Source organism: Denticeps clupeoides, chromosome 11 (assembly GCF_900700375.1).
Source record: "Denticeps clupeoides chromosome 11, fDenClu1.1, whole genome shotgun sequence".
Classification (NCBI taxonomy): domain Eukaryota; kingdom Metazoa; phylum Chordata; class Actinopteri; order Clupeiformes; family Denticipitidae; genus Denticeps; species Denticeps clupeoides.
The window spans coordinates 9,501,374-9,513,889 of NC_041717.1; the positions used below are offsets into that span (position 1 = coordinate 9,501,374).

At 41.9% G+C, this 12,516-nt stretch overlaps 1 protein-coding gene across 1 annotated transcript in view; it reads left to right on the forward strand.

Moving 5' to 3' along the window:
- pappab (pregnancy-associated plasma protein A, pappalysin 1b) overlaps positions 1–12,516 on the forward strand; it is a 60,669-nt gene that overhangs the window by 35,150 nt on the left and 13,003 nt on the right. The window contains exons 11-19 of the mRNA XM_028995875.1: positions 1,443–1,550; positions 1,982–2,117; positions 2,231–2,444; positions 3,805–3,973; positions 9,586–9,769; positions 9,886–10,093; positions 10,910–11,078; positions 11,415–11,562; positions 11,694–11,809. Of these exons, the coding sequence (XP_028851708.1) occupies positions 1,443–1,550; positions 1,982–2,117; positions 2,231–2,444; positions 3,805–3,973; positions 9,586–9,769; positions 9,886–10,093; positions 10,910–11,078; positions 11,415–11,562; positions 11,694–11,809 (1,452 nt within the window). The remainder of the gene's footprint in view (positions 1–1,442; positions 1,551–1,981; positions 2,118–2,230; positions 2,445–3,804; positions 3,974–9,585; positions 9,770–9,885; positions 10,094–10,909; positions 11,079–11,414; positions 11,563–11,693; positions 11,810–12,516) is intronic.

The window sequence follows — 12,516 nt, forward strand, 5'->3', positions numbered from 1 at the left end:
AATCAGTTGATCAGAAGTGGGCCTCATCGTATATTTCAAAAACTTACATGATATTTTGGAGAATTTCCAGTATTTACATAACTTTTATCAAAGACTGCAGCTATAATTACGTGACGTAAATTCAATTTTAATCCAGTAAAAGCTACAATGATATTCTTTAAAGTAAACAGGGTCAACGTAACCACTAGACAGTCCATTACACTGGTTCGCTGATGGAGCAAAATCCCCAGTGAGGCTTGCAAGCTGGACCCAAAATACAGAGAGCATTAATTGTGCAATGACAGCCAACTGCACTCTTGCTTCTGTTGCATGGTACACAGGATGCATACTTAGCACAAAATAGTTTTTGAATGTTGTTATTTGTTTAATTGCAAAAACAAATGACCTTGTTCACATATGATCTTGAGTATATTTGCTTAATTTTCTGAGCTTAATTTTAAACAGCAGTGCTGTTATTTCTACCATTTAGGTATTTAATTAACATGAAATTTACATTACAAAAACCCTACATCAGTGTGCAGAGGTTTTTCTGCACCCAAACATATAAATGGGGTCCACCTTTTGCACAGTGCACTGTTACAGTAAAGTGTAAACAGATGGTGAATGCAGACCACAATACATCATAGCCGTACAAGAATAGCTGTGAGACATCGATCTTAAAGACATTAAGGTAACCAAATAGGACCCGGAGCAGTAGCATTGCCCTTGGTTTATCATCATCATAAACGGTGTCCCGTGGCATACATGACACGAAGTGTATGTCTAAGGCGGCTCTTTGTTTGCATGACCTGGGTTCACCCGTGGAAGGGCTGTGGAAATACGACTGTATGTGCCACTTTACGATAACTTTCCGAGTATTGCAGGCACAGGGATTAAGTGACCGGGTGTGTAAGAGATACCGGGCACTTTCGCTGGCTGGTATGTCATTTGTTGGTATGTAATGTAGCCATGTGAGACACATCGCCTGCGTTCCTCCACTAGCTTTGATCCACTGTGCCATTCGAGCTTGTCCGCCTTTCAAACTTGAGCGCAGGCCTCCAGATGGTCTAAATTACCCCGAGATGGCAAATTGCAGGCCAACAACCCACCATTATTACCATGTTTTAGGAGTAAACCCCTTCAGGTAATTTGTTTATAATTGTCCTTAAATAATTTGTGTTTTTGTAGCAACTGGGTGGGATGTTTCCTTGACAACCTGATAAATATTAGCCAGGTAAATAATAAAAAAAAAACAACATTTTGTGTACTAGTAGGGTAACACACTTACCTACAAACCAGAAAACCAAGTCACAGGGTCAAGCCTCACTTACTACCATAGGTTGCTTTGGATAAGGCGTCTGATAAATGATGTAGAAGTAAATGTAAAATGTTGTCTGGAGGACTCGCTGACTGGCAGGTAATAAATTTGAATTAAAAGTGGCAATCTAAATTCTGTGTTTCAGACATGTCAGTCAAAAGTGTTTGATCTGTCTGATGGAGTTTCGCAGTACGCCTGGTTCCCATGTCAAGAGGCTCAGCAGAACACATGGAACCCTCAGTACCACCTAAAGGTGAGATCTGTGCACTGCAAATCTATTCACTATCTATACAAATTCATTCAATGTGTTTTACGTAAAAATTCTAGTTTATTGATGCCACGGTAATTGTATAATGACAGACACAATGACAAACATGTTCTGGAGTATTGACTATTCTTTTTTTTTACATTTTACATTTTTTATGGTATTGATCAGACGGCAGTAGTTACAGGGACAGTCTCCCCCTGGAGTAACTTGGGGTTAAGCGTCTTGCTCAGGGACACAATGGTAGTGAGCAGGGTTTGAACCTGTTACTTTTTTGTCTTCTGGTTCATAGGCGGGTGTGTCACCCAGTAGGCTACTACCACCCTATTTAACACCCTATATGAATACCCTATATGATAGTCATCAGTACAAATATGGTCACAAAGCTCTCATGTCTTCCTGTGCTACACTATCTCTAGGCTTATTATTCACATCCTATGGTGGCAGCAGCTGTTATTATCCACTTTGCAGCAGATGGGACAAGCTACCTTGACCAGACCCAGTGTAACATCACCATTCAGCTTGTGGACACACTGGAACAAACTCACAATCTAGGTCTGCTTTTCGTCATCATATTGTTTTTTTATAACAGCCAATACATTCCAGAGGGTTTGGACTCATTTAGGCTTTTTTTTCTCCTGTCATTTTCTTTTTGGACCCTCTTGCAGGTGACTGGCGCCTGAGCTGCAGGAACAATCCACTGGTCATTCCGGTGAGCCACGACCTGAGCACACCCTTCTACAGAACCAAAGCCATAGAGGTGCGCTTCCGCTCTCACCTGGTCGCCATCTCTGGAGTGGGACTGCGCTCCTTCCAGTACTTTGATCCTATCACCATCAGTGGCTGCCAGACCAATGAGATCTACAATCCCATGGGTCAAAGGTGAGATGCTCCACTTTGACTGCTTCAGAGATGTAGAGATTTTTTTTTGCTTTTTTACATACAGATTCTATAGTTAGAAACTAAAGTGATGTTCTTGCAGTCCAAAGTCATACAGCCCAATTGATTATGACATACAATGATTGTTACATACAATATACATGCACGTAATATAAAGATAACAGATATTAGGTGATTGCCACTATACATCTAAAGCATTTATCAGATGCCCTTATCCAGAGCGACTTACAATCAGTAGTGACAGGGACAGTCCCCCTGGAGACACTCAGTGTTAAGTGTCTTGCTCAGGGACACAATGGTAGTAAGTGGGGTTTTAACCTGGGTCTTCTTGTTCAGAAGCGAGTGTGTTACCCACTAGGCCACTAGGATCCCCCCCCCCTTTTTTTTGTTTCAGCACTCACAAAATATTGTATTTATTGCCATCTACTAGGATGGGTTTTTTTTTTTATTATTTTTGTCTAGGCTCTACTAGGCTCTAGGTATGATCACATTATGTGTTAAAACTAGAGAGAGTAGCTATTTCTGTCCACAAAATCTAAAATAGAAGGAATGCTTCAGTAGTACCAATGCATTAAAAAATTACAAAAATAGTAAATAAATGTAAGCATATGGGCAATTTGAGTTAATTAAGGACGAACATTTGAACTCAATGCTCCACTGCTTGTCATGTCTCGCTGATGCAGGTATTACTAATCTTAACAAGAGGACCATACTCCTACATGGCGGGGCAGTGTATGGGCAACATTTCTCATTGTGTTGATGTTAGGATTAACACAGACGTGCTTGCCATAATTCTGTGTGGTCATATCTACCTCACACTATTTATAAGCAGTTTCTTTTCTTTTGGTTGCTCAAGCGCACCCCAGACCGGCCCCACAACTAGAGAAATATCTGTGCTAACGTCCAACTTTGCCTACCGCAGTGCGCTGCTCCTCTACAAAACACAAAGCCTCTGGTCTCAACATGACCATTAACCTAATCCAGTTTTATGTCCTGCGCTTAGGACTAGTTTTTGCCTTAAGACACCCCCCTCACCCATCACCACCACCACCTTTTTTTACGATTTTGGTTTAGTTATTTATTTTTGAGAGTTTCTTAATTCTTTCCCAGCCCTGAAAACATTTCTCAGCACAACACTCTGACACAGGGATGTGGTCAGACACCAAATCCCACAATCCAGACATCTTGATTCTCAAAGTATTTTATCATGCCATTTCCTAAGGGTCTGAATATTTGTATTGACCCTCAGCAACTGTTGTTAGGTAACCAGCTTTGAATGTAAAATTCATGTTCTGTGTGGAAAGACTGTCTGTGTTTAAGCCATCAAATTTAATTTCTTCAGTTGCGTCCATTACTCCTGTGATGCCATTGACTGTCAGAAGCCCATGGTCCACAACTCGCTGATGGATTGCAGCAGCCAGGGCTACGGTAACGGAGCGCGCTGCACCATCACTTGTAACCGTGGATATGTGCTGAAGGTTCACAGAGACGATGACATCATCAAGACACAGGTACTGGTCTACGTCCACACACTGTTTTATGCCACGTAGGCGACATCTGCCTGAATGCCTTCCCATGTGCCATCATTCAATTAAATACCCATGGACACACATCTAGGTAATGATTATCATCTATTCATCAGCAAACCGCTTATGGGGAAGGCAGCAGTAAAGTTTTATAGTACTCGTAGGTTATTCTAACTGAGTTGTAAGGGCATAAATGACTTCTCACAGTAAAAAAGCTCAGGGGTGAAAGAGGCTGAGCAACAGGCTTGTTTGCGGTTTCGCTTCGTTCTTCCTTAACCACTTTGCTTGACAAGGCTGTAACCATGGGAACGTCCCTTGTGACTCAAAATAAAATTAAAACCTTTTGGGAGACAGCGGTGGAGCTGGTGTCTTAAATTGTCGTCACTTTGCCATTTAGCGTGGTCTTCCTCCTGAACTTTTGTCGACTTTTGCAGTGATTTGTTGCTTGCTATTTGGAGTGCAAATTGTTGGCCAGAAGGTTTCACGATTAATGTAGTGCTAAATGAGAACTAAAGAGCTCGTCTGCGTGTGCCGTGTCCCTAGTTACTGTCTGAGTTCATTGTATTACACTGTTCCATGTTTAGATGGATACTTGGAAAAGAGCTAAATTATTCTTCATACACAAGAACTGTTATGGAATGGTGTAAGTCAGAGATTATTTCTATCATCAACATAATCATATACAGACAATAGTATTGCTAGAGAAAATGTATTTACTAGTAAGTCCAATATGTGCATGTACATGTATGAACTCTAGGGAAGAGTGGAAAAAAGATGAGACAGTTACTAAGGTGACCCATTAGGTGTCATGTGACAACTGAAAGTGTGCACAAAGAGAGAAACAAATAGAAAGGCAAAGTACCATAAATAAAACAAGGACTAACTCAATTTTGCTCAGGTTGCTCATGTAGCTCATGTTTAGATTTAAAATATGAGAGGAGGTCTGTACTGGGGACCTTAGGGGTCAGTTTACCTCCAGACACCCAGTGACATGGACCAACTTACACCTAACCGGAGGCAATTTGAGCCAAAAATTCACAGGTCATTTATATAATTAATTTAATTGGAAATATCCTGCACATTTCTGCTATTGTCTTACGTGACTCTTGCCTATTTATAATTGAATTTATTTTGTTTATATTGAATGATTAACGATCAAATGACCTTTTCACAATAAAACTTATAACTTCTGACAATGTTTCTTGTGTAAAAAAATTTGCTGTGGAAAGCAAGTGAACTGCTGTACAGTCGCCAGGCTCTACAAAAATGAATAAGTAAATGAAGCAGCGAGAACGATTACCCACTAATATCCATTCGTGTCTTCATGTTGCTGCGCATGCCTGCAATTTCAGGCTCGTTTCAGTTTGAATCTATTATGAATGTGTCAAAGTCGGTCCGTCCAGATGTAATTTGTTCAAGCCCATTTGACATCAGAAATACATAAGAGCTCAATGTGGCTGTCAGCGATGTCCCCGGGGCCCTTATTTCATGCCACAGCCATGGATCGCTGGAGCCACAGATCTGTCAGCGTGATCTGCCCTCGACGAGGACGCTTCAGTGTTTTACGGCAACTCAGTGACCCTCGCCACGACTGGGGAAAAAAAACTGCGGGACAGTTGCTCAGCTCCCTCCAGTTCCTACTACTTGGCTGCTGTAGCCTAACGTGTTGCGTTAGCGCCCCTTGGGTGAAAAGAAATGGTGGCAGGTAAACATTTTGCAGGCGAAAGAGTGTACTGTACTTAGGTGTGTTTTAAGTCGTGCAGCCAGCAACCGCTGGCCGCTGAAAAAGCGCTGGACTCGAATCAGCAGCTATTACGCATTAGAGAAAGGCGGACAAGCTTCTCCCAGCTTTTGGGGAGGGTTTGGGTTATATAACGTTTTGCGTATTTGGGGCCCATAACGGGGGGCTCGGGGGCCTTTGTGGTTACCGTCTGCTCCGGTTATGTAAGGTGAGAGGGAGACGTTTCACAAAAGTAGCCGCCACTGTTAAGCCTCTGTCTTTTTTCATTATGCCGCGTGGTGTTAAAACTTTCCATCTAGTAGACGGCTGCTCTTGTTGACGTAAAGGTGGTCTGGGTAGAGAGCGCACAGCCGCTCGCGGCTTGTTTCCCGGGCCAAGGCGGCATGTGAAAATTCTCACATGGTAGTGCACAGACAGTTGCACTTTCCTGACTGGCCACAACATTAAAACTACCTGCCCAATACTGCATATATTAACTCATGCACCAAAAACTGTTGTGGACTCCATCATGTTGTAATGTGGTTCCTCTTCAGTAGACCGTTTGGGCTGCCAATACACACCAGCCATTGACCCTGTTGTCACTTCATCATTATGTGGATCTTTTCATCCATTTTCGATCTTCACACACTTCGAGATCTGACTGTTCACTTGCTGCCTTATGTTCACGCCCCTGGACAGGTGCCATTGAAATGCATGGAACTGTTATTCACGTCACCCGTCAGTGGTCTTAATGTTGTAGATGATCGATGTAGAACCCCATGCTGAGTCTTGCTGGCAACTCCAGTGAAGTGGGTGAAAGCCAAAAAGGGCTAAATGCACTTTGGACGAAGCGTGGATGACTGTAGCAGGCAAATCCTGCTGCCTTGTTACCGCTGGAATGTGCCGATTGCAGCAAGGAGAGGGAGAAATTATTACAGTTCATTCATTCATGCACAGGGGGAATTCAAATCTGTCTTCTGCAATTGAGAGCAATTAGCCAGTTCATTAACCCCGCTGTAGCACCTTTCATTTGTGCTGGGTGGCATCATGATTCAGGGATATCCCCTTAAAATGATGATAAATTAATGTTATTTTCTGATCCGGTGCCAATAAATCAGACAAAGATGGTGTTAATGATTTAAGAGCAGGTCACAGGGACGTAAATGAGGTGGTCCGGCAGGGAGGTAACACAACAACAATGTCATGTTTCTGTGGCCACAACTTCCTGGCTGCTTGCAAGCTTTTTTTTGCCAAAGTGTTATTGAAAGCAGAGCATGTCCTGAAATCACCGTTAGGCAAACAACATTTGAGGGGGGCAGGAGGGGACAGCGAGTTCCTTTTCTTTGTGGAAGTTGGAGGTGGAGCGAGTGGGGCATCTGGGTTGAATTAGGCACAGTAGTCAGTGGCAGTTAAACACTCAGTGGAGGAGGAATCAGCAGCTGTAAATTTTTAAAAGAAGGAAACTCCTTGCACGCAGACACCCGCCCCGTATCCCACCCTTTGGGATGGCAGTTCCCTTTTCTGACTGGCTTTCTTTTTTTGTATCAAAGCAAGCAGGAGTGTGTAAAACACTTTTAAGATGGGATCGCTGTGCAGGTGGCAGTGTTCTTCAGTCCCTTCTCACCGACAGATCTGGCCATTCCATTTACAGGGCGTGAAAGGGGTGGTAGTGGCCTAAGAACCACAAGACCACAAAGTCACAGGTTCAAACCCCACTTACTTCCATTGCATCCCTGAGCAAGACACTTAACCATGAGCGTCTCCAGGGGAACTGTCCCTGTATTTGCTGATTGTAAGGCACTCAGGATAAGGGTATCTGATAAATGAATTCCATAAATGTGTATTGAAGGCGTGTTTAAATTGAATGAATTTGGTGTCTGAATGTTAGTAGTAGTTGATTTGAGGGGGGTCAGAGAAAAATCTATTGCTTTCATTTTCAAACACATTATATCTACTCAGCAGAGGATGCAAAAGAAGTCAGGATACGTTGAGATGTGATCATGAAAATGACATCAGGTTCGAGTGGCAGGGTGTACTTCATGGACAGTTCAGGATGCACATTCACCAAGTGCTTTGTATTTAATTACGGTATTCAAGGCTCGCTTCACAGTAAGCTGTTTTCAATAAGAGCGCTTTACTGAGAGGAAAGTAGGAAAGGCAAGGGGGGCTTGTTGGAGGGAAGTGTGGTAGAGAAAACGACATTTTGTAACTGCGTCTGGATTGCATTTCAACAGTTTCCTGCTGTTTTTTCTCAATTTTTTCTTTTTTTTTGCTGGTGGTACATTTCCTGCGAGAGTACAGAACATTAGATAAGCATTAGATTCCAAAAGCGATCAGCATTACTGTTTTAAAAGAAAGAGAACATTTTCTAATGCCACACGGAATCTTTGGCGGCCAAAATTAAAATGCTGCATAGTGTACAAATATGGCACCTATCACCAGCCAACAAAACAGTTTTGAAGCTCTTTAGCATCCTTTTTATGGATGCTAAATGCTAAATGGATGCGTCAATGGCCATTATCCTGCATTTTGTGGCTGTCCTAAAAAAATTATTTTCTCTTTCAGAATGGAAAAAATATTTTACTTTTTTTTATGTGTCATCCACTGAAAATCAAGAAATTATTTTAAACAGAAAATATTACAAAAATAATAAGAAGCATTCACGGACAAAGTTATAAATAATGATGTGGCTAAACCGACATTTACTTAGGCACCAGATACTCAACTTGTCTGAATTTATTGCCTCTTTAATTAGTGCAGTTTTTTTTGCTCTACCAAGATCATTGCAGAAGTGTCTTCAAATAATGTATGAAGCATTTAAAGTGACAGACCTGAATTAGTGAACTAATAGTTGCTGATAAGAGGCATTTCTACATTAACAATTCCATTCATTAACAGTTACCATATTTAAATGAACATTTTAACTAACATTTTCAATTAACATTTTTTTTTTTTTGATTCCAAACTTTTGAATGTTAGTGTGTACCCATGTCCAAGTATCACATTAAAATTTTTATTTATTGCAGAGTTGCTTAAATAAGTATCATATCCTTTGCTCCGTGTCAGTCCTTTACAGCCTCGGCCCAGAGTCTTCTACTTTCTCCCCCCAGTAAACACCATCACAATAAACAGCAGGCAACAGAAAGTGTAGGAATTTTTGTGAGCACGTTTAAAGTTTTAAAGAAGACAAATACATTTAGGCTCCACGGGCAAGTCCTCACCGCCCGAGTTGTATTTGGTAAGGAATGCTGTGGCATTTCACAACCAATAAACAGACATTGTTGTACAGGGCGTGTTGTGTGCTGTGCACCGTGGCCGCGTATGTGTTTGTCTGTTTTGTGTTTGTGTGTTTTGCGAGGACAGGAGCGTGTTTGGGGGAGGATCAGTGCGCCAGGCGTATTTGAGCACGTGTGCTGTTTGCGTTTGCAGAGAAGGGTCAAAAATAACGGCTGGTCCACACCACCCCGGCGCACATTCCGCCCGGCTGGCAGTGGGCAAGTCGGCTCTCAGGTTTCGGTCTTGGCAGGACGGGAAGGTCTAGCACCTCGGCCTGAGCCCTGCTGATGGTTTTACAAGTGGTCCAAAGTTCTGCAGTGACTTATTAAATCACCAGAGATGACCTCTGACTTCATTTGCCTCGGCTCCTGACAGCTTTATATGCCATACTTAAGCCATCTATTATCAACACCCCAGAAAAAAACAGATACGCCCCTTACAAATGGGCAGATCTTTTATTATTCTGTCAAAAAACACTATTTTACATCCTTTTATACAGGGTATATGTTCTTCATAACCTTATGTTAATGGCCTGTGCCTTTTGATTTAAAGCTCTACGCAAAGCTGTATCCTCTTGTGGTCTTTTTTTCTGTCTACGCAGTCGGATTCCACTGTGACCCTCACCTGCGCTGAAGGGAAATGGAACAAGCAGGTGACCTGTGAACCGGTGGACTGTGGGCGGCCAGACAAGTATCACGTGCACCCTGCCCATTTCGACTTCCCGGAGGGCACCACCTATGGAAAGAAGTGCTTTTTCCAGTGCAGGGAGCCTGCACAGCTTGTGGGTGGGTGGCAGAGTTTCAGCGAAATAGCAAGAGGCTATTGATTGGAGTCTGACTGTGTACAATGGCGTGCCTCTATGGTACCACTCATTCCACTCGTCTCTTGCTCCTTCCCTCAGGCACCAACAACGTGTTGACATGCATGGAGGATGGTATGTGGTCTTTCCCCGAGGCTCTCTGTGAGCTGCGGTGCCCAGCGCCACCTCCGGTGCCTAACGCCGTGCTGCAAACCAAGCGCTGTAATGCAAACGATCTGAAAGTGGGCTCCTTCTGCAAGTACAAGTGCAAGCCAGGCTACCATGTACCAAACATGGACAACCCCAAAAGGTGAGGAATTGCCACTAAACCCGGACACTGGTTACACTGGAGACCTTTCCTACAGCTCCAAATGTCCAAAAAGTTAATCATTCCTGGTTTAATTAACTTGGGTGTTTACATGACATAAATGAATGCAGTTTTGGACAGAAATTGTTTGCTTTTCTGCAAAATATTGTAAATGAAATAACTATTTTCATGGAAATGTGACTGTGAAGTGCCAGTGTGGAAAGAAAGTTCATTAGCATTTTTGTTAATGGAAACACTTCATACATATTAGCATTAAGCACATACAGCACAGTTTGTCTACAGTTAGTCTGGAGCAGGCTGGTAGCTGTCTGGGAAGCCATTACTATGTAATATATGTAATACAAGATAATAGTCTTGTTTTGATTATGTCATCACTGCTTTGCAGTCAACAACATTTGTGTTATGCATTGGGTTAAGACTATAATCTCTCACCACCCTCAATAGGAAAATACCTATTACTATAGGGGCCAGAATATACAATAACCCTAAATGTAGGTCAAACCCCCCCATTGTAACCAAATATCCTACTTGGCACCATATAGCGGTGTGTGTTTAAAACTATGAGACTTTTTCTGTCATGTTTTGTTAAATAAATAATGTAATATGGCAATATTACATACAAAAACAACAAATTTTCTACTGCCACTTAATCCTCACTCAATATTTTTCTCCTTACTTTCCTCTGTATAAGCATTTGTATAAGCATCATACATACAAAAATTGTTGTGGAATGATCTTAGAATCAATCACGGAACCTTAAAGGAACATCTTAAAATTGTTAACTGGTGATTTCCTCAGGCGAGCATTTAAGCGTCAGTGCACGGAGGATGGGAGCTGGCAGGGAGGTGCATGTGTCCCTGTAACCTGTGACCCCCCTCCGGCCATCTTCCATGGCTCATACCAATGCACCAATGGCTTCCAGTTCAACAGTGACTGCTGGCTCAACTGTGACGGCACAAGCCACATGGTGAGTCTGACTGGACTGTCATCAGCTCCTCTTTCTTAATCTCATCAGTGGCCTCTTCCATCTCCCTGCAGTTAAATTTGCTTTATATGATACCCTCTGTTTTATAAGTCAATTTTTTAATTCCTTCTCACATTTTGTCCTTGCCGCTACGCCACATATAGCTACTCTGTAGACTTTGAGGAAGGCTATACCACTGCATTTGCTTTACATATGCCTACCTTTCTGACATAGATCATGTTCTTATTGCATAGAATGACGTGATGATTCTGTATCCATTTCAGGGAATGGGATCCATTCCTTCCATGAGTATTGAGTGATGTTGGGGGTTTGTTTCAGAGCTCTGCTGCCAGCGTGATCAGATGTAGGAAAGATGGAAACTGGACTGGTGCATTCCGAGTTTGTCCTCAGATGAGAGGACAATGTCCTCTGCCTCAGAACCTCAGTCCCAACATTCACCTCAACTGTCAAAATGGATATAACATAGGTCTGTATGCCCTATATGCCATTAATTATGTGTTATTTTTAATAATTACTCAAAATAATGAGCACAGTTTTACTCGAGTACATTTGTTTGTGCACTGCTGATTACTGCACATTGTCATGCTCGTTGTATAGGAGAGGAGTGCGAGTTGACATGTAAAGATGGAAACAACAACGTGGTAATCTTACCTGGTAACATGACCGCAGAAGCATTAATGAAGGACCACTGGAGAAACCCACCTGAAGTCCAGGTTTGTACACAACCCACCATTTTTCTGTCACAATAGTTTGCATGCTAGGACTGACTGGCTGCTACTGGCAGAACATTGGTTGAGAGTCATGTCACATCAAGTGTGTCTTTTGAGATTTACAGAAATAAACAGATACAAGCAAGTATCTGTTTTGTATTAAATAAGGGCCAGATACTCAGGATTCAAACGTTCTCGCCGTTACTCTGCACTATGTATCTATTCTATTTTAAATACTGACCCATGACAAGAATGTGATCTTTTATCATTGAATATAATAGCACTTCCATTTGGCTTCTGAAATGATTATTCTGTCTGTGTTCCGATAAGGGAGGTAAGAATAATCAAAAATCTGTAGTCTAAATAATTACTTGCTAAATGTCTGGGTTGCACAGCACATGCAGATAAAAGTGAAGATTAATCATTTTTATGAAACAGACTATGTGTCATTTTGTTTATGACAATGTAAGAGAAACACAGACTGGACCTCACACAAAAAAAAAACACACTTTTTCCCCCCGTACTTTCCCACTGCATAATTCTAGAAACAGAAGAACCAAAGCATTGAAGACATTGACAATTGAACATTTCTTTTGTCCAAATAAAAAATAAGCTTATTTACCATGGGAGATCTTGGGAGTTTTTCTCAACATACTACCTACTGCCAATGCATGAATGATGGCTGAATACCGAATACATTATCATAAATG